Source organism: Acomys russatus, chromosome 15, assembly GCF_903995435.1.
Source record: "Acomys russatus chromosome 15, mAcoRus1.1, whole genome shotgun sequence".
Taxonomy (NCBI): domain Eukaryota; kingdom Metazoa; phylum Chordata; class Mammalia; order Rodentia; family Muridae; genus Acomys; species Acomys russatus.
This window is the reverse complement of record NC_067151.1, coordinates 15,651,942-15,670,775: the sequence shown is the minus strand read 5'-3', so window position 1 is coordinate 15,670,775 and position 18,834 is coordinate 15,651,942. Positions and strand designations below refer to the sequence as shown.

General features: G+C 45.6%; 1 protein-coding gene across 1 annotated transcript in view; it reads left to right on the top strand.

Moving 5' to 3' along the window:
- Positions 1-1,303: 1,303 nt before the first annotated feature.
- Positions 1,304-18,834, top strand: part of Anxa5 (annexin A5) — a 30,052-nt gene continuing 12,521 nt past the window's right edge. The window contains exons 1-5 of the mRNA XM_051157067.1: positions 1,304-1,544; positions 1,649-1,685; positions 14,948-15,033; positions 16,124-16,217; positions 18,307-18,420. Coding sequence (XP_051013024.1) covers positions 1,312-1,544; positions 1,649-1,685; positions 14,948-15,033; positions 16,124-16,217; positions 18,307-18,420 — 564 coding nt within the window. The 5' untranslated portion in view covers positions 1,304-1,311. The remainder of the gene's footprint in view (positions 1,545-1,648; positions 1,686-14,947; positions 15,034-16,123; positions 16,218-18,306; positions 18,421-18,834) is intronic.

Here is an 18,834-nt window from a genome sequence, read left to right as displayed (position 1 = left end):
CACCCTAAGGCAGCCCACTGCTCACCACTCACCCACCTTAAGGCAGCCCACTGCTCACCACCCACCCTAAGGCAGCCCACTGCTCACTACTCACCCTAAGGCAGCCCACTGCTCACCACTCACCCTAAGGCAGCCTAGATCTCTACAATAGCGTTGTTAAACAGGCCTCTCCATTTTAATGCCAGAGTAGACCGTGAAAGGAGGAAAATGGAGCTGAGTAGTTGTGGGCGAGAAAAAGAATGCTTAGGTCAGATGGAGACGCTATTATTGGTGATCAGAAAGAAAGTAGACAGCTATGAGCAACTGAGAGAGTCATGTGGGCCTTGGGGACGGGGAGGGCAGGGAAATGGGTGTATCGAAGTCACAGCAGTCCTTGAAGGGTCAGGAGAGAAGACCCCTTCAGTCCAAGAAAACAAAACAGCAAAACAAAAACCAAAGTAGTCTATGAAAAAAAACTTCCCTGGGAGAGGTGCTGAAATGTCCTAGGCTATGTGCAGTAGCTAGGACCCTGGAGAGGGGATCCTATGGGACCTTCATGTGTGCATATGGCCCTGGAAAAGGTGGTGGGCTTCCCCGCCCCCACCCCACCCCGCTGGTTGGTTTTTGTCTCCTTTTCCAGAAACCCATCCATATACCTGAGCCAGACTGAGCATGTCAAATGACAAGCCCTGCAAAACCACATCGCCCCTCTTTCCCGCCCTCCCCCCACCCCCCCACGCCCCCCCCCGCCGCACGATTGACTTCTGCTCTGTTATAGACCTGACCCCGACCATGCCTTCTAGCATTTCCTCTGTCCTTTTGCACGGTCTGTAAGGCCCCCCGCGGGCGCCTCTCTCCCTTACCAGCGAACTAGAGGAGGGAGCTTTTCCGCCCCACCCCAGTCATGCGGCACTTGGCAAGTCTCTTTCAAGTTACAGGTTGGGTTTAGAAATGAAACTGTTTCGAGTCCGAGGCTTGGATACAGCCCCGTACACTGCACAAAAGGATAGCCCATCTGCGACACGGACATCAAGAAACAATCACTGTCATGAAACACTTGAAAACAATCTGGAAAGGGCCCTTACTGCCCCCTACGGTTGCCTCTGTGACAGGCCGCAGCTCCCTAGCCCTACCCAGGCCCTTGGGAACAGCAGCGCCTCCAGCACAGCGCAGAGAGGACCTGAAACAGCCGCGCCCCACGCAGGCGCAGGAACACTGAGGCTAGGACGTGGCAGGGCGTGGCCCTATGGCGGCGTGGCTGGGCCTGAGATTTGAATTAAGGACGTCGCCGTGGTAGGGGCGTGGTCTTTCTGAGACTTAGGCTAGGGAAGTATGGCAGCCAGGGGTGTGGCGGGTCCTGGGACAAGGCGGGGCTTACAGTACAGCGTCGCTTGGGGCGGGGCCCTGGTGGGGGTGTGTGGCCTTGGCAGGGGTGTGGCGTGGCGTGGCAGGACTAGATCAGGCTGTGCTGGGCTGGCCAGGGCGTTCCCGTTGCCAGAAGCTGCGGAGAGCCTCGGCGTGTGCATCGGTCTTGCTCTCATCCGCACTCTGCGCTCTACGGTTCGGTGAGTGTCCGTGACCCCGGGAGCTGCTCCTCCACGGAGGGCTCAGGGCCCTCTATGGGGCGGGGGACCAGAGCTTTAGTGACCCTCTCTCTTTCTTCCTGCAGCCCCGGAGTACACCTGACTAACGGCGACATGGCCCAGGTAAGCCGTGCGCCCGCCACCAGGGCGATCGGGACCCTCTCCGAAGGCAGCAGAGCGGAGATGATGCTGCCTTTAGAGTCTCTTGGTCTACGCTTTTCCCTTCTGTGGTTACGCTCTGTGCTCTCTCCTTGACCTCTTCGTGTCCCCCTCCGTGTCCTCTCTCCCGTTTCCTCCCTCACCCCGGAGTGTCCGGAACCAGCCGGTGTTTCTCCCCGATGTTTCTGAATCGGGCCGCCTCAAGTCCAGAGTTACCAAAATTAGAACCAGAGCAGGAACAGTTCTCTTGGTCATGTGAGGCGAACGCCCTTTGGCTTCCCTTATTTTTCATTTTCCCGCAGTTTCCTGCGCTTGAATACTGGGTGTGTGTGGGCGGTTTCCATGGTGCTTCAGGGGAGCTTTTTCCAGCGCACAGCTCAAGTTTATTTAAAAGGAACCAACTACTCATCAGACCTACTTTTTTTGGTTTTCGTTTTTTGGTTGTTTGTTTGTGTTTTTGTTTTCTGCTAAAAGGCACTGAACCAAAGAACTGGTTTTCCAAAGTAATAAACTCGCAAAACGAGTTCTGAAATGAATTTGCCTTGGGACTCCTTCTGAAGTTGATTACCTAATAGGTTTTATTGTAGTTGTTGTTGTTGTTTTAAATCTAATATTCGTTAAGAGTGTACCAAAAAATAGTTCATACAATTATTTTTGTTTTGTTTTTCAAGACAAGCTTTCTCTGTGTAGCCTTGTCTGTCCTAGAACTCACTCTGCTGGCCTCGAACTCACAGAGATCTGCCTGCCTCAGGCTCCCGAGTGCTGAAACTAAAGGCATGCGTCACCCTGCTGTCTCCAGCTTACATAGTAATTTTTGTAAAAAAAAAAATTGATCATGTGAGTAAGTTAACATTCCTAAAATATCCCACCCTGAAGCCAGGTGATTACCTGGAATCCCACATCTTGGGAGGTGGAGGCAGGGGATCGGGAGTTAAAGGTCGTCTTTGGTTATTAAGGATCTTGGCTTTAACAGACTATCTCAACAAACAGAACAAAAAAATTTCACCCATAAACTAATTTCACACATCTTGCCAATTTAACTGGCCTGTCGGAGTCCAGTCAGTTTTTAAAATAAGTGTTTTAGCCTACTCAAACAGTGCACCTGAATGAACACACATGCGCACGTGCACACACACACACACATACACACACACACACTCACTCACTCACTCACTCTTTCCCCCTCCTTCCTTCTCCTCCCTAACCCCCTTGCTTCTTCCCCCTCCCCCTTCCCCTCTTCCTCCCTCTTCTCCCTCCTTCCCTCCTCCCTCTTTTCTCCCCTCCTCCTCCCTCCCTCCATCCCTTTCTCCCTCCCTCCATCCCTCCTTCTCCTCCTCCCTCTCCCTCCTTCTTCCTTCCTCCCCCTCCCTCCTTCCCTCCCTCCCTCCCTCCTTCCCTCCCTCCCTCCCTCCTTCTCCCTCTCCCTCCTTCCCCCCCACCCCCCTTCCTTTTCTCAATAGTTGACTGGTCAGGTTGCTTTAGAACAGTTGGATCAGATTTCAAGGCTCTTTCCAGGAGACAATGGAGGGATTAAGATGATTTGGAAACTTTATTAAGTTTATACGGTGTTGCCATTCTTCTGCTTTTGCTTTAGTCCTCTGACCATGGACTTAGGTCCTTCAGCAATGAACTGCGTTTTCTGTGGGATTAGCTTTACTCCTCCAGGAGTTTGTCTGTCTTCATTTGCTGATGTGGTAATCAGCAAACCTCACAGAGCAGTGTCCTCCAGCCTTGCTTACTCCTCAGTGTCTTGTAAATTTCCCAGTGATGTGGCAACTATTTTGGTTTGAACAAGGTCCTCATGTGTAGCCCAGGATGGTTTGGAGCTTGCCTTGTACTCTAAGGGTGGGCTTCCTCTTTCTCTGAGATCCCTTTGCCTCAGTTTCCCAAGTGTGGCGATGACAAATAGGTGCCACCACAGCCAGCTTGAAGTTTCTCAATCAATTCTTTTACGTTTTATCCATTCTTTATCCAAGGTGGTATTAAAAACACTGTAGCATGTTCAACTTTTCTGTAACTTTGTCAGTAATCTTTGGAAACCACAAAAGTAAAACATTTTGGCACGCCTTGGGAGGCAGAGGCAGGCCTGGTCTACAAAGTGAGTTTAGGGTAGCCAAGGCTACACAGAGAAACCCTGTCTTGAAAAACCAAAAAAAAAAAAAAAAAAAAAAAAAAGTGTTTTTTTTTGTTTTTTTGTTTTTTTTCAGATTGGCCAGGCACCTTTAATCTCAGCACTTGGGAGGCAGAGGCAGGCGGAACACTGCAAGTTCAATGCTAGCCTGGTCTACCAAGCCAGTCTAGGACAGTCAAGGCTACACAGAGAAACCCTGTCTCAAAAAAAAATCTGGTTGGGATAGTGTTTTGTATGTTGCATTTGGTGGTGAGCAGAATGTCCACATTATATAACTGCCATCCCTTCCTCTCCCTAGTGGTTTTGGGGACCAGGTCTCAAAGAGCTCAGTCTGGCCTTGAACTCTCTATGTAGCCGAGGATGACTTTGAACTCTGATTCTCCTGCCTCTCCCTCCCAAGTGCTGGGACTACAGGAGTGCACTCCTCATGCCTGGCTATAACTGCACTTTGCTGTCTAAAGCTTCCTTTGGATTCTGGTGTCATTGAAGGAAAGCTGGAGCTTCATGTTAGGCTTCAAAGATTCTCTTCTGTTGGAAGGACTGTTGTTGACCCAAGGGGATAGGAACCAGAGACGTCCGTTCCATGACATCTGGAGAGTAATGGTATCAGATTTCTAGCTCAGAGGCGTGTGCTTCAGCAATTAAAAATGCATTGTTTAAATATTAATGTTTCTTATTGAAAACTTGAAATACAGTTTCTCACTACAGCAATTCTTCATATTTATGAACTTTGAATATGTATTTATATCTTCTTTCCCTCCTCCTCCTCCTCCTCCTCTTCCTCTTCTTCTTCCTCCTCCTCCTCCTCCTCCTCCTCCTCCTCCTCCTCCTCCTCTTCTTCTTCTTCTTCTTCTTCTTCTTCTTCTTCTTCTTCTTCTTCTATTCCGAGACAAGGTTTCTCTGTGTAGCCTGGCTGTCCTGGACTCACTTTGTAGACAGGCTGGCCTCGAACTCACAGTCCTGCCTCTGCCTCCCGAGTGCTGGGATTAAAGGTGTGCACCACTACACTTGGCTACATTTATCTCTTCTGTGTTAACAATTTTCTTTTACTTGTGTTGGGACTGCACCATTTATAAAAGTGCAAAAATCCAGAAGCAGGTGTTTGACCACCTTTCTAAGAATTTAACTAGAGCCAGATGTGGTGGCACACATCTTTAATCCTAGCACTCAGGAGGCAGAGGCAGGTGGATCTCTGTGAGTTCGAGGCCAGCCTAGTCTACAGAGCAAGCTCTAGGACAGCCAAGGCTATACCTGTATTGAAAAGCAAACAAACAAACAAAAAAAGGGCCTAGGTCAGTCCCATGCATGCTCTCTGGTTGGTGGTTCAGTCTTTGTGAGCCACCATGGGTTACTTGTTTCTGTTGGTTTTCTTGTGGTGTCCTTGACCCCTCTTGCTCCTATAATCCATCCTCTTCCCTTCTGAAGGATTCCCCAAGCTCCACTTAATGTTTGGTTGTGGTGTCTTTCATCTGTTTCCATCAGTTACTGGATGAGGCCTCTCTGCTGGCTGTTATACTAGGCTCCTGTCTGCAAGTATAACAGAATATCCTTAACAGTGGCCAGGGCTGGGCTCCCTCTCATGGCATGGGTCTCAAGCTGGACCAATCATTGGTTGGCTATTCCCTCAATTTCTGCTTCATCTCACCCTTGCACATCTTGTAGGCAGGACAAATTGTAGGTCAAAGGTTTTGTGGTTGGGTTGGTGTCCCAGTCCCTCCATTGGAAGTCTTGCCTGCTTACAGGAGATGGCCAGTTCAGGTTCCACATCCTCCATGCTGGGAATTTTAGCCAGGGTCACCCTCATAGATTCCTGGGAGCTCCCTTGCCCTAGGTTTTCTAGCCTGTTCCAGGGATGCAAGTTCCAAACCCTCTGCACAAATGTAACAGCTGTGTAGCTTGGTCTTCATGTGGGATTCCCAACAATGGGAACAAGGATTGTCTCTGATTCTATTGCCTGCCTTTGGGACCCTTCCCTGGGCTGCTGTGTTGTGTGTCACCTCAACAGAAGATGCACCTAGTCATACTGCAATTTGCTATGCCAAGGCTGGTTGATACCCATGGGAGGACTCCCCTTTTCTGAAGAGAAAAGGAGGAGGAGTGAGGTGGGGAGGGGAGGAGGGGGGAACATTAGAGGGGATATAAATTAATTAAGTAAGTAAATATTTAATTAAGTGAATAAATAATAATAAAGGAAAAATACCCAACAAAAGCAAAAAGAAAGAATTGGTTTATCTCTAGTATATACCTTGTGCCCTTTTTTTCTTATATATATTTACATTTTATTTTTTATTAATTAAATTTCTTAGACAATTTTATGAATGTATATGATGCAGTTTGATCATTCTTACTCCTTTTTATATCTCCCTGCCACCCCCTCCCACTCCCTTCCACCCCTTCCCCCCCACCTTATCCCTACAGGTCCTTTTCCCACATTCATGTCTTTTTTTTTTTTTTGCCATGTTTTGTGACTCAGTGAGTTAAGCTAGGGTTGTCTGAGTGAGCATAACTTTGTAACAACACATCTGAGCCTGGCGAGCTGACCAGCGTTTTTTCTTTTTTAATTAAAATTTACCTCAGTCCTGTCAGAATAGGGAATAGACTGTGGCAGAGATCATACTGAGAGCTTATGTTCATCAAACACACTCAGAACTGTAGGAATCCATAGGTCAACACCATGAGATCTGACCATCTTTCAGTCCTAGTTGTGGTGGCTCCTTCGCCTCAATAGGTTGTAGGTTTGATAAAGGAAATAGCTTAATGCTGGCTTTCTCAGTCTTCCTCAAAGAAAACACAGTGATTAATTTGTTTTCTGGGATACCTAGGAAAAGTTTAAATTAGAATAGAAACACTTATATGCCTATAAACAGTTAGGCACGTGCCTATGAACAGTAGTTATTTTTAAATGTAGGCGTAGATGTATTCATTTGACTGGGATATATGATTTTTAGACCACAGTTCCCCTGTTATCTCAGCAGGACAGTGCTGCTGTGACTATTGCTTATAGTAGTAACATTCTACTGTAGTAAATTTGAATGGAAACTAATTCAACTTATTTATCAAGACTTAACAAAACTGTTAAAGTTGCCTGAATGATCTCTATATCGTAAAATACACATGAATAATTTTATATTTTTCTTTCTCTATCCCACTTCTGATATAAATGTAACTTTCTCTTTACATCTTAGTAATGTTTCTTCAATTTGACTTACAATATTTTGGATTAAGCTTTAAAAATTGGATTCTGAAGCTTTTAAAAAAATATCTTTGTCTTAGGTAGGGTTACCATTGCTGTGATGAAACATCACGACCAAAAGCAACTTGGGGAGGATAGGGTTTATTTCACTCACAGTTCCATATCACAGTTCACCATCAAAAGCAGTGAGGGCAGGAACCTGAAGGGAAGAGCTGATGTAGAGGTCACCAGAGGGTGCTACTTACTGACCTGTTCCTCATGGCTTGCTCAGCCTGCTTTCTTATAGCGCCGAGGACCACCACCCCAGGGATGGCCCCGCCCACAATGGGCTGGGCCCTCCCCCACCAATCGATAGTTAAGAAAATGCCTTATAGACAGATGCTAGGGAGGAAGTTTTCTCAACTGAGGTTTCCTCCTTTCAGATAACTCTAGTTTCAAGTTGACATAAGACTAGCAAGTACAACTGACCCCTTGTCAGCTTGACATACAAACACATCACTGTTAAGCCACCATATTTTCTTTCTTGTTTATCTGCAAGGTCACGCATAAATATCAACATTATAATAGAAACACCTCAAATTTAAAAGTTCCACAGTCTTAAAAAAAAAAAATCAAACAAAATTCATTCTCTTTAAAAATACTTAGGCTCTTTGAGTCTGTAAAATTGTAAAATAAAGTTCAAAGTCTCTCAACTGTGGGACCCTGTAAAAATTAAAAAATAAAATAAAATAAAAATGAGTTAAACACCAGGGCACAGTCACAATCTGAACAAAGCAAAACTAAATTCCAAAAGTGTAAATAACTCAATGTCCAATGTTTGGGATCCACTTGGGGTCTGCTTGGCTCCTCCAAAGGGCTTGGGTCACTTCTCCAGCTCTGCCCTCTGCGGCACACACTGTTTGTCTTCTAGGCTCTGGCTGGCTCCACTCCACTGCTGTGGCTGTTCTTGGTGGGTGTCCCATGGTACTGGCATCTCCAAAGATGTTGGGGTCCCTTGCTGCAGCTGGGCTATACTTCTGTCAGTAGCTTTTCCTGGGCTCTCTACAGCACTCCACCACTGCCCACAGTGCCAAGCATCAGCTCTGTCCATGACCCATTCATGCCTTTGAAACCAATTATCACCTGGGGGACTCTTTCACTACCAAGTTTGGCTGCCAGCATGAGATACAACCTTGGCCACCTCTGGGACACAGCTTCTATGTGCTGACCCTGAGGAAACACTTCTCAAGAGGCTTCACCTCAATGACGCTGACCTCTTCTTAATCACAGCTGATTCTTCGGTCCCGGATGACCAGACACCACAGATTCTTCACACAAAAGGCCCAGTAGAGACTTCCCTCTGAAATATCATAAGCCAGGCAGCCATCATCTGCACTGCTCTCAAGATCGTCTTCCAAGCTTCTACAGAACAGCTCACCAAACACTGAACACCCAGTGGCCTTTCTGCACAATGTCCCAAAGTCCTTCCACAACCATCCCCCAAAACAACATGGTCAAGTCTGTCACAGTAATACCCCACTCCTGGTACCAACTTGTCTTAGTTAGGGTTACTATTGCTGTGATGACAACGTGACCACAGGCAGCTTGGGGAGGAAAGGGTTGATTTCACTTACAGTTCCGTATAACAGCACTGTTAGTTTCTCATTTCACTGTCTAGCTACAGCCAAATTAATAGGTAATTCCAATTTATTTTAAATACTTACAAGTTAATGGGCTGTTTCCTTTGGTTTGGAAAAAAGAGGTGTCTATATTTCATAAGCAAATGAGCCATTTCATACATTTTAATTCCGTTTAAGGATGTCATTTTCAGGCAGTCTAATTGTAAGAATTTAATTTTGAGCAATCTGAATTTAATTTTGTTAATTTTGCTGGAGCTTTTTGTTTGTTTAGATGGTTGAGTTTTTTTTTTTTCTTTTTGTTTTTCTTTCAAGACAGGGTTTCTTTGTGTAGCCCTGGCTGTCCTGGAACTCAGTCTGGCCTCAAACTCACAGAGATCCGCCTGCCTCTACCTCTGCAGTGCTGGGATCAAAGGTGTGCTCCTCCACTGCCACTGCCACCGCCCAGCTAGTTCTTTGCTGTTCTTAAAGAGTTAATATGTTCACTGCAGCAGGAATGGCATGAAGACAGAACTAGGCTGCACAAATGTTCAGTAGAAACTTAAAGAACATCAGTTACCTCTGTGGTCTATATTTAAACTGTGTAAGAGTTGGTTGGAAAATTTGGGGGTTGGTTTAGAATTGTGGGCTAATAATAATAATTTACAAAGGCCATTTGCAGAGCTGGCAGGGTCAGTGTAAACAAGTAACGTTTTCCTGAGTTCATCACAGAAGAAGCTCTGGATGTGGATTTCCATCTCAGGGCAGTTATCCCTGCAGCTCATCCTGGGATCTTGGGTCAAGGCTGCCCTTGGCCTCTGCTGTCCTGGCTCAGTATGTTGCAGTTCCTGATCCCTTTGATTCTGGCTTCATTTGGATTCTGAGAAAGCCACTTGGCTGCTTTGCAAGCCACTGAACCCTTCATTGGCATCAGCAAGCACTGCTTTCTTTTTCACGTATCCTCCCCCCCTCCCCCCAGTCCTTGGAAGACCTGTTTTGGTGCTTAAGTGACCTAGAGATATGCAATCTTCAGCTTTCTGCTTATAATGACTTCAGAATTTAAAAATAAAACAAATATATTTCTACACCATAGATCCATTTCTTAAATACGTTTTGGTTGTATAACTGTTTACTATTCTAAAATCGCACAAACGCATTAGTTGAGTTAGAATTTAGTGCTCCTAAGATCTTTGCTTTAAATATGCTTTGAATCCATCCTTTTGGTTTAGTAGTTTGCACAGTATGCAAACATACAATCTGTTGATTATTTGGAAGGAATGTATACTGTGGTTGACGTAATTTCTTTGGACACTTGTTTCTGTTGTTTCTACTTTCCATTTGTGTGTACATCCTGAATCTTTGTATACTTGCTTCCCAGTGTCCTGAATCTTGTGAGACATGGAAAGTAAAATGGCAGCTGTGACCAAGATTTGTTGCTACTATATATACATTCCCAACCCCTGCACATGCATTGTCTGGTGCTTGTGATACGTTTTGGAATATGAATCACTCTTATTTGAGGTGGTTTTGCTGGCATTATTTGTGCAGGTTAAAGGAGGGGAGGTATCATAAGTAGCCATAGTGACAGCAAAGGCAAATGCCTCTGGCATGGCTAAGAGTTTGGCAGGATGGAACTGTAGGTGGCACTGCCAGAGTGCATCTATCTATCTACCTATCCCCCATCTCTCTCCCATCCACCTATCCCTCCATTCCCCCATCCCTTCGTCTATCTATCTATCTATCTATCTATCTATCTATCTATCTATCTATCATCATCTATCTCCAGTAGATAGGCAGAGCCAAGTAATAGGAATTGTTTCCTTGGTGAGCCCTTCAAAGGGCTGTTAAAGGTGAGTACTCCAGGACCAGATTTGTATTTAAGGTAGAGTATCTTGGTGCTAGCATGGTGGCTGCATTTCTGGGGTTTATAGAAGAGAGATAGCCCCATTGGACTTGGAAGGGAAACTGGATCACTTGGGATCCTGTTTCAATAATCCCAGGGAGTGCTCTCCACCACCATGGAATTAAACTAGGCACTGGTTTGGACGATATCATATCATCCTCCTCCTCCTCCTCATCATCATCATTATTTTGTTGAGACAGTTCTCACACAGGCTAGCCTTGCATTCACAGCAATCCTCCTGCATCAGCCTACAGAGTCCTAAGAATATAGATATTGCTCATCATGCAGGACATGGCTGGAACTAGAGGCGAGACTTATGGGAGTAGGGGATACCTTTGATATGTCACTGATGTGGCTGACGAAATGCTAGGGGCAGATCAGGACGGTTGGCTTGTTCACTTTAGGTTTGGACAGAGTAGAAAGAAGTGGAGTTATTGAACTTAAGTTCCTATTAAATATTAAGGTTCCTAGCACCCACATTAGGCAGTTCACAGCTTCCTGTAACTCCAGTTCCAGGGGATCAAATGTCTAACTCTGTCCTCTGTGGGCCACATTGCTGTTCATCATTGAAGGAAGTCAGGACAGGAACTCAAACAGGGCAGGATCCTGGAGGCAGGAGCTGATGCAGAAGCCATGGAGGGCGCTGCTTAGTGGCTTGCTCCCATAGCTTGATCAGCCTGCTTTCTTATAGAACCCAGAACCACCAGTGCAGGGATGGCCCCACCCACCATGAGCTGGGCCCTCCCCCATTAATCACTAATAGAGAAAATGTCTTACAGCTGGATCTCATGGAGGCTCCTTTCTCTCTGATGACTCAAACTTGTGTCAAGTTAACACACAAAACCAGCCAGTACACTCATGTTTACAAATGCTTATTTTTTTCACTTGAACTTTTCTACCATTGTGCAAATAACTAAAAAAAAAAAAAAAAAAAAAACCCTTATTTTAAAATGATACTTTCGTTTCTGACCTTAAGAAAGAGGTCAAAAGTAGTTGGATAGTTTGACCAACTGAAATGAAGCAAAAGGGGAGAAAAGAGCGAGAAAGGGAACGGGAGTCTTGGCAGCTGTACTCACAGCTGAAGAAAGCTGGAAGTGGGCTTGAGATCATCCATCTGACCTGGTTGTGTTGTGCCCTTGGTCCTGTTAGAGGGGCTGACTTTCTCCTGTGCCTATTTCATTTTGCAAAACACAATTATGTCAGGCTGGCTTTCCCATTTTTCTTGATCACCCACTTTCTTTTCTTTTCTCTTCCTTCCTTCCTCCCTTCCTCCCTTCCTTCCTCCCTTCCTTCCTTCCTCCCTTCCTTCTTTCCTTTCTTCCCAAGACAGAAGTTCTAATGAAACCTTGGCTGTCCTTGAACTTCTGCATAGACCTGGCTGGCCTTGAACTCAGAGTTCTGCCTGCCTCTGCCTTGTCTTAATTCCATGAAAAAGATATCTTACTCCATCAGTAGGTTGCCTTATCATAAGGAATATTAGTGGGCTTTTTGTATGTTCATCCAGTCGGACCTTCCGACTGGGAAGGGGTACAGAACTCTTTCTGTTTTCCTGTCTCCCCATATTTCCAGGCAACAAAATTATCAAGCTAAAGACTGGATTTTTTTTAAAGTTAGAATTAAAAAGGGAATTATATGTTTTAAACCGATATTGCCTAAGCAGGCATCATTATTTGCGGCAGCGGGGGTGGGGGGGGGGGTGGGGGTGAGAGACGAAGAGAAGTGAGAAAAAGCCAAGGCTGAATGAGGCACCAGAACCTGCTATGGAGGAAGCTTATTTTGGTGGACTCTGAGGATTTCAGGAAACGGGGGGGGGGGGGGGGCACCTCCCTGATGAGTCACTCAGAATCACATTGCATTTTGTGTGGGTAGCAAGGGGGCAGGCAGAGCCCTAACCAGGGCTTTGACTTCATTACTCATATGTGTGACTCACGTCCGAGCTCCCTAGTGCTGCTCCCTGGCCTTGCTAGCCCTGATATAGAATATAGCAAACTTTGTCTCAAGTTCTAGAAATCTCTGCAGTGTGTGGCTGGAGCTAGGCTGGAGCTCTAGCTAATAGCTGAAATCTTTAAGAATGTTTTTCTTTCTTACATCTGTCAAGAAGTTTCCTTCAGTCCCTAGGGATGGATGGATATTTTATATATATATTTATATATATGTGTGTGTGTATTTCTAATTCCTTGTTCAGTCTTGTCAGTGTTTAAATCTATTTGCAATTTCTTCATAACTTACAATATCAGATCAACATTTCATTTGAAAGTGTGTTCTACAAAACTGCTTTTTACAAACTATTGCTTGTGAGATGCGATTTCCCCGAGGCAAACCATCTCACTGTCTTGCAGCCTACTTTGTCTATCACAGGGACAGATCTGCCGCCTGTCCCCTTCCTCTGGGCAGCCAGCCCTTTGTTCTAGCCCCTCCTCTCCTTTCTTCTGTGTGCTGCATAGTTTTTATGCCAAATTGCTGTAAGCTAAAGTCATCTGAGAGGAAGGAACCACAATTGAGAAAAATGCCTTTGTAAGATCGGGTTGTAGGCAAGCCTGTAGGGCATTTTCTTAATTAGTGATTTCTGGGTGAGGGCCTAGCTTGATGTGGGTTGTACCATCTCTGGACTGGTGGTCCTGGGTTCTATGAGCAGAGCAAGCCACCAGGAGCAAGCCAGTAAGCAGCACCCCTCCATGGCCTCGGCATCAGCTCCTGCCTCCCTCTGTGTTCCTGCCCTGCTTGAGTTCCGGTCCCCCATTGCTTTTGAGGAGAAACTATGGAACGTTCCTCCCCAAGTTGCTTTGATCATGGTGTTTCATCATAGCAGGAGTAGCCCCACCTAGGACACTCTGAGAGCCTCTCTCCTTTCTGTCTGTGTTCCTGCCTTGGGAGGCAGCTCAACACCTCAGGATTAAGGAGCTACAGGCCCATGGCTTGATTCAAGTCCTAACTGCACCTCTCTTGCTTGATGATCACGTGAATGATTTGCTCAACAGCTAAGCTGGCGTTACTTGTAAAGTGAGTCACACTGAGACATCCACAGGGCACTCAGCACAGCACTGGGCCCATTGTTACACTTGGCAGGTAGTTGTCGCCAGTCCTATGCGAGTCACCTTTCTTTCCTTCCTTCTGCCCACTTCTTCCCACCTTGGTAATGTGGTTTGATGTACTAGCTCCCTCAGGTAAGCATAGCCACCGCCGGTATGACCTTGTCACTCGCAGCCTGCTGCCCCTTTCCCCACGTGCCTACTGTGGACAGACGCAGAGTCAGCTGTGCAGGTTTAAATCCCAGACCAGGACCATCGGCTCCGGCTTCTGTTCTTGCTCGTTCCCTGCTCCCAATGGCATTTGCACAGCCCTTCTTAGCTTCCTTTGTGCCAGTCCTCTCATGAGCCTGTTTTCCTTCGTCCCAGCTCTGTCAGTCAGTGCTGAGCAGAGCCCACATTGTCCCTGGCCCCATTAACTGTGGTGTTCCTTGTTGGCTGCAGGATCTTGGCTTTGCTTTTCATGTGGCATTTGTAGACCTTTCCTGTGCTAGTTTTTCTACCCAACCTGATGTTTCATCCAGTCCGTTGAAACACTTTGCCTGAAGAAATAGGTCATTTTAGTCTCGTGTGCTTTTATGCATGCTGGCAGTTTACGTCTGCATTTGTCTATTTTTAATGATCTTGGCAACTTTACAGGCAACTTTTAAGTCTGCTTTAGGGTATCCACCCAAAACCCAGCTTCTTCTCTTCCCACTTCTGCACTTTCCTGCTCTCAGTCTCTCAAGTGGGCACATGCGTCCCTGGTCAATGTTAGCACCTGCCTGCTCTGCTGCACTTGGCAACTTATGTGCTGGTCGCTTTCCTGCTGGCAGCATCTCATATAAGACTATGAAACGGGAAGGCTCACAAAGAAAGGAGTATCTTTCAAGGTATTTGTCTGGAACACAAATCACCAAGTGTTTTCAGAAATCACTGACTCATCTCAAGATTCCTGGCTCTCCAGGACCTGGACCCAGTATGAAGACCATGGACACCAAGAGCTCTTTCCAACTGAGCGTGCTCAGGGTGGGGCGGCACATTTTAATGCAAGCTCAGTGTGCTTCAAGGTCGAAGACACTTAGCTGGGAAGGGAGCCCGCAGACATGTCCTCTGTGAGGCAGGAGGCCTTGGTTGGGCGTGATTGCAGCAAGGGAGATGGGCGACCACCCTCTGATGACACTGTTGTTAGTGGGTCTGGGTGTCCTCTCCCCTCCACGGGCCCTGTCACTTCTCCACTAGTTGTTACTTCTCCTTTCAAGTGGGATGTAAGTCTTCTCAGATGGTCAATTTACTTAGAGGCCAAACTCAAGGTTGAGCGAGGGCAGGTTAGATTGCCGAGGTGACTAACTTTTTGATACTGGTCATGGTGTGAATAATGCTGTTCTTCCTGTTTCAGGTTCTTAGAGGCACCGTGACTGCCTTCCCTGAATTTGATGGCAGGGCTGATGCAGAAGTTCTTCGGAAGGCCATGAAAGGCTTGGGGTAACGTAAACCTTTTAATTCTAAAAGACCAAAAAAAAAAAAGAAGAAGAAGATGTGTGTGTGTGTGTGTGTGTGTGTGTGTGTGTGTGTGTGTGTAATATCTTAGACCATCCTGAAGATTTATTTTCTAGAATTGGATGTGTAAGTAACATCGGCTCTGTGCTGTAGGGGGTCACCAGTCCAGTCTGCACACAGTGTGAGGCGAACTGGTAGCTCAGTGGCCCCGCCCATCATATGTCCACTCTTCCTTCTTAGGAAGCTCTTACAGACCCCCACACACCAGCGCCACACCAGCATCTTTCTAACCAGTTGCGATCTCTTGACTTGTCTACTCTTAGGCCTCTGCGTCTGAGCCTTGAAGGGTTGCCTCTGGCATCCTCAGGGCCCCCTTTCAGATTCATCTCCCAATACTGTTTGATATTTCTGGTCCAGCCAGGGCAGGGTGTCTGCTATACATGCAAGTCCTATATTTTTGTGTTCTGTGAGCTTTTCCCTTATTCTAAGCCTGCCCTCCTTACATGGCTGCCTTTCACAACATGGCTGGGTTTCTCCTTCCCCCAAAGTCCTTTTGGCCAGAGATCTTCCTTTGAATCCCACATAGTACTTGGACCTCCCCTATGGTACCTGCTAGTCTGTTTTAACTTCAATTATTTGTAGGTTTTGATATTTTCCATGCTAAATTATCTATAATTTGAAGCCAAGGACTATATTTTTTCTTCTCTTATCTCCTATAACACCAAGCATGTTATGCTTTGTGAATAGCCATTATTGGGGTAACTATGTTACTATATATGAGAAGCAGACACACCAAGATTTTAAAAAGCCAGGTGTGTTTGTTCATCTACTTTAAGCCCAATTGAGAATAGGTTTTATACAATCAGACGTACATACATGCATATATGTTTTTCATATACATATGAAATAGGATAGATTATGTAGTCTCAATTTTACATTTTGTTTTGAGTAAGCTGTGCTATATTCTTTATAGAGGGCATAAAGAGCACAGAGTGACTGATGAGCTAATTGGAAAGGGTGTTTAGCAAACGGGAATGTGGGAGGCAAGCTTTCACTGTTACCTATCCATTCCAGGCACCGATGAAGAGAGCATCCTGACCCTGTTGACATCGCGAAGCAATGACCAGCGCCAGGAAATTGCTGATGAGTTTAAGACTCTCTTTGGCAGGGTAAGGCCATGCACGACTCATCCAAGGTGGGAGTCAGTCCAGCAACGGGTTTTAAAAGAGTTTGAGAAATAAGACAATTCCGTAGTGTGTGTTGGGAATTTTTTTTCAAGACCCCTTCTCTCTACCTCAGGGATACTAGACACTTCAGGTGCTGATGTCCTCAAGGATGGCACATGTAACTTGCTCATCTCCTGTGACCACCTTAAACCACCTCTGGATTATTACAAGTTTAGCATTTGGCCAATAGAATGCATGCACTGTACCAAAAGTTGTCATACCACAATGTTTAGAAGATAACAAAAAACTTTGCCTCATACAATTGTGCTTCCTGACTTGATGCATTTGGGTGTCAAAGTGTCAATGGTCCATTTTGGTAACTGTCCCTCTTCTTTCCTCCCTGCTTTCCTTATTTTTTTTAGGTATATACCTATATTGTAATAATTTTAATACATTTACATTATTTGATTTATTTCTTATTTGATTAATAATTCATAGTAAAAATTAAAATCTGAGAGCATATGTGAAATACCATAATGTAGTCTTACTATTCTGACAATTTACATTTGTCATTACACTGAGAAACAAATGCAGTGCAAAACGATTAAGTGTCTTTCTGTGTTGCTGGGGACAGCCCCCAGGGCCAGGTGTTGTCCGTGGAGCTACAGTGCAGCCCCCCTATCTGTGTACCTGTGTTCCTGGGACAGCCCCCAGGGCCAGGTGCTGTCCGTGGAACTGCAGTGTAGCCCCCCATCTGTGTACCCGTGTTCCAGGGAATCCGCCAGGGCCAGGTGCTGTCTGTGGAGCTGCAGTGCAGTCCCCCGCATCAGTGTACCTGTGTTCCGGGGACATCTGCCAGGGCTAGGTGCTGTCCGTGGAGCTGCGGTGCCGATATCCGCCAGGGCCCTGCTGCCCAATATGCTGGGGAATCACTGTTCCTTTTCACAAACGATTGTACAAGTTCCCACACTAAAGGTGCCTCTTAGCGACCTTTAGAAACATAACAGTGATCATCGACTCTATAGTGGGACATTGCTATTATATATTAGGATTGTATAGTAAGAGAGAAGATATTGTTTAGATTTTATACGAGAAATCTTTCCCTTAAAAATATATTTGTGAGTTTTGAGACAATTTCTCTTTCTTTGTCTTTTTTTTTATTTTCCTGGTGCTAGGGGTCAAACCCAAAGCCCTGTAAACTGTGACAGTGTTCTGCCATTAAGATTCACCCTAGCCTTTTGGAGGAGCTTTTTATAAGGCTACTTCTGCAAGGATGCTGAGAAAAATAAATGCTGCATATATGCTTCATATGGGCCCAAGTGCTCTGATGCAGAGCAACTTCGCTAGTGAAGCTTTTTTGGGTGGGTGGGTGGGTGGGTCTTGGGATTTTCAGGAAGACTCTTACTCTATAAAGCAGCTGGACACAGTGTTGCAGGCCTGTAATTCTATCTATCTCAGAAGTTGAGGTGACACTGCAAGTTCAGATCCTACCTGGAGCTAGGTCTGGTCGCTCTTGCCAGCTTGGGAGGCAGAGGCAGGTGGATCTCTGTGAGTTTGAGGCCATCTTGATTTATGTAGTGAGTTCCAGCCAGGACAGCCAAAGCTAAGTAATACAGAGACCCTGTCTCAAAAAAAAAAAAAAAAAAAAAAAAAAGAACAAGAAGAATCCTACACCAACCTAGACAGCTGCTGCAAAATGTATAAAGGGCCGAGAATGTACACTGGCCACAGGTTGTTTTACTGACATGAGAAGACCTGGGTTTTATCCTAGTATCAAAACTAGTGTATGCTGCCAAGCTCTCATATACTCGAATTACAGGCGTATGCTACCACACTTACTAGCCTGCTCTGTAAAGGTAATCCGTTTTATTTTAACACTTGAAGTTAATGAAAACCTCTTTAAACACCTTAGTAGATAAATATTTGTGCTTGAGGTTTGGGCCAAACGTTGAAGGTATGCTCTTGAGGGCATTGTTTAGTACAGATGTCTTCTGTAACACCCAGAGAAGCAACACACAGAATTGACTAGTGCGAGCGCTGTCGTTTCTGGTTGGGAAGACCGTGGCCACCAAGTTTGTGTTTTCTGTGGTAGAACCTTGTGGATGACCTGAAGTCTGAGCTGACTGGGAAGTTTGAGAAGTTAATCGTGGCCTTGATGAAGCCCTCCCGTGCCTATGACGCCTATGAGCTGAAGCACGCTCTCAAGGTAACAGGGTGCATGCAAGGGCCATTCCGCCATGCACAGAGCCACTTTATTTCGGTGGCTATCCTGTGTTTTACTTGACTCATTTCAGCGAAGGCTGCTCAGACAAAACTGTGGGAGTCAATAAGAAGTAAAGGGTGAACAGGCTTAACAAGGGTTTAGTCTTCCTGTATAGTTAAATTCAAAAATATTGGTTATAAAAATTCTAGTGTGCTGGATTATTTTGCCTTCGTTTTATCTGTAGGCCTTGAAAATGTAACAGGTGGGCTGGAGAGATGGCTCAGTGGTTAAGAGCACCGCCTGCTCTTCCTAAAGGTCCTGAGTTCAATGCCCAGCAACCACATGGTGGTTCACAATGTGATTTGATGCTCTCTTCTGGCCTACAGGTGTACATACAGGCAGAACACTGTATACATA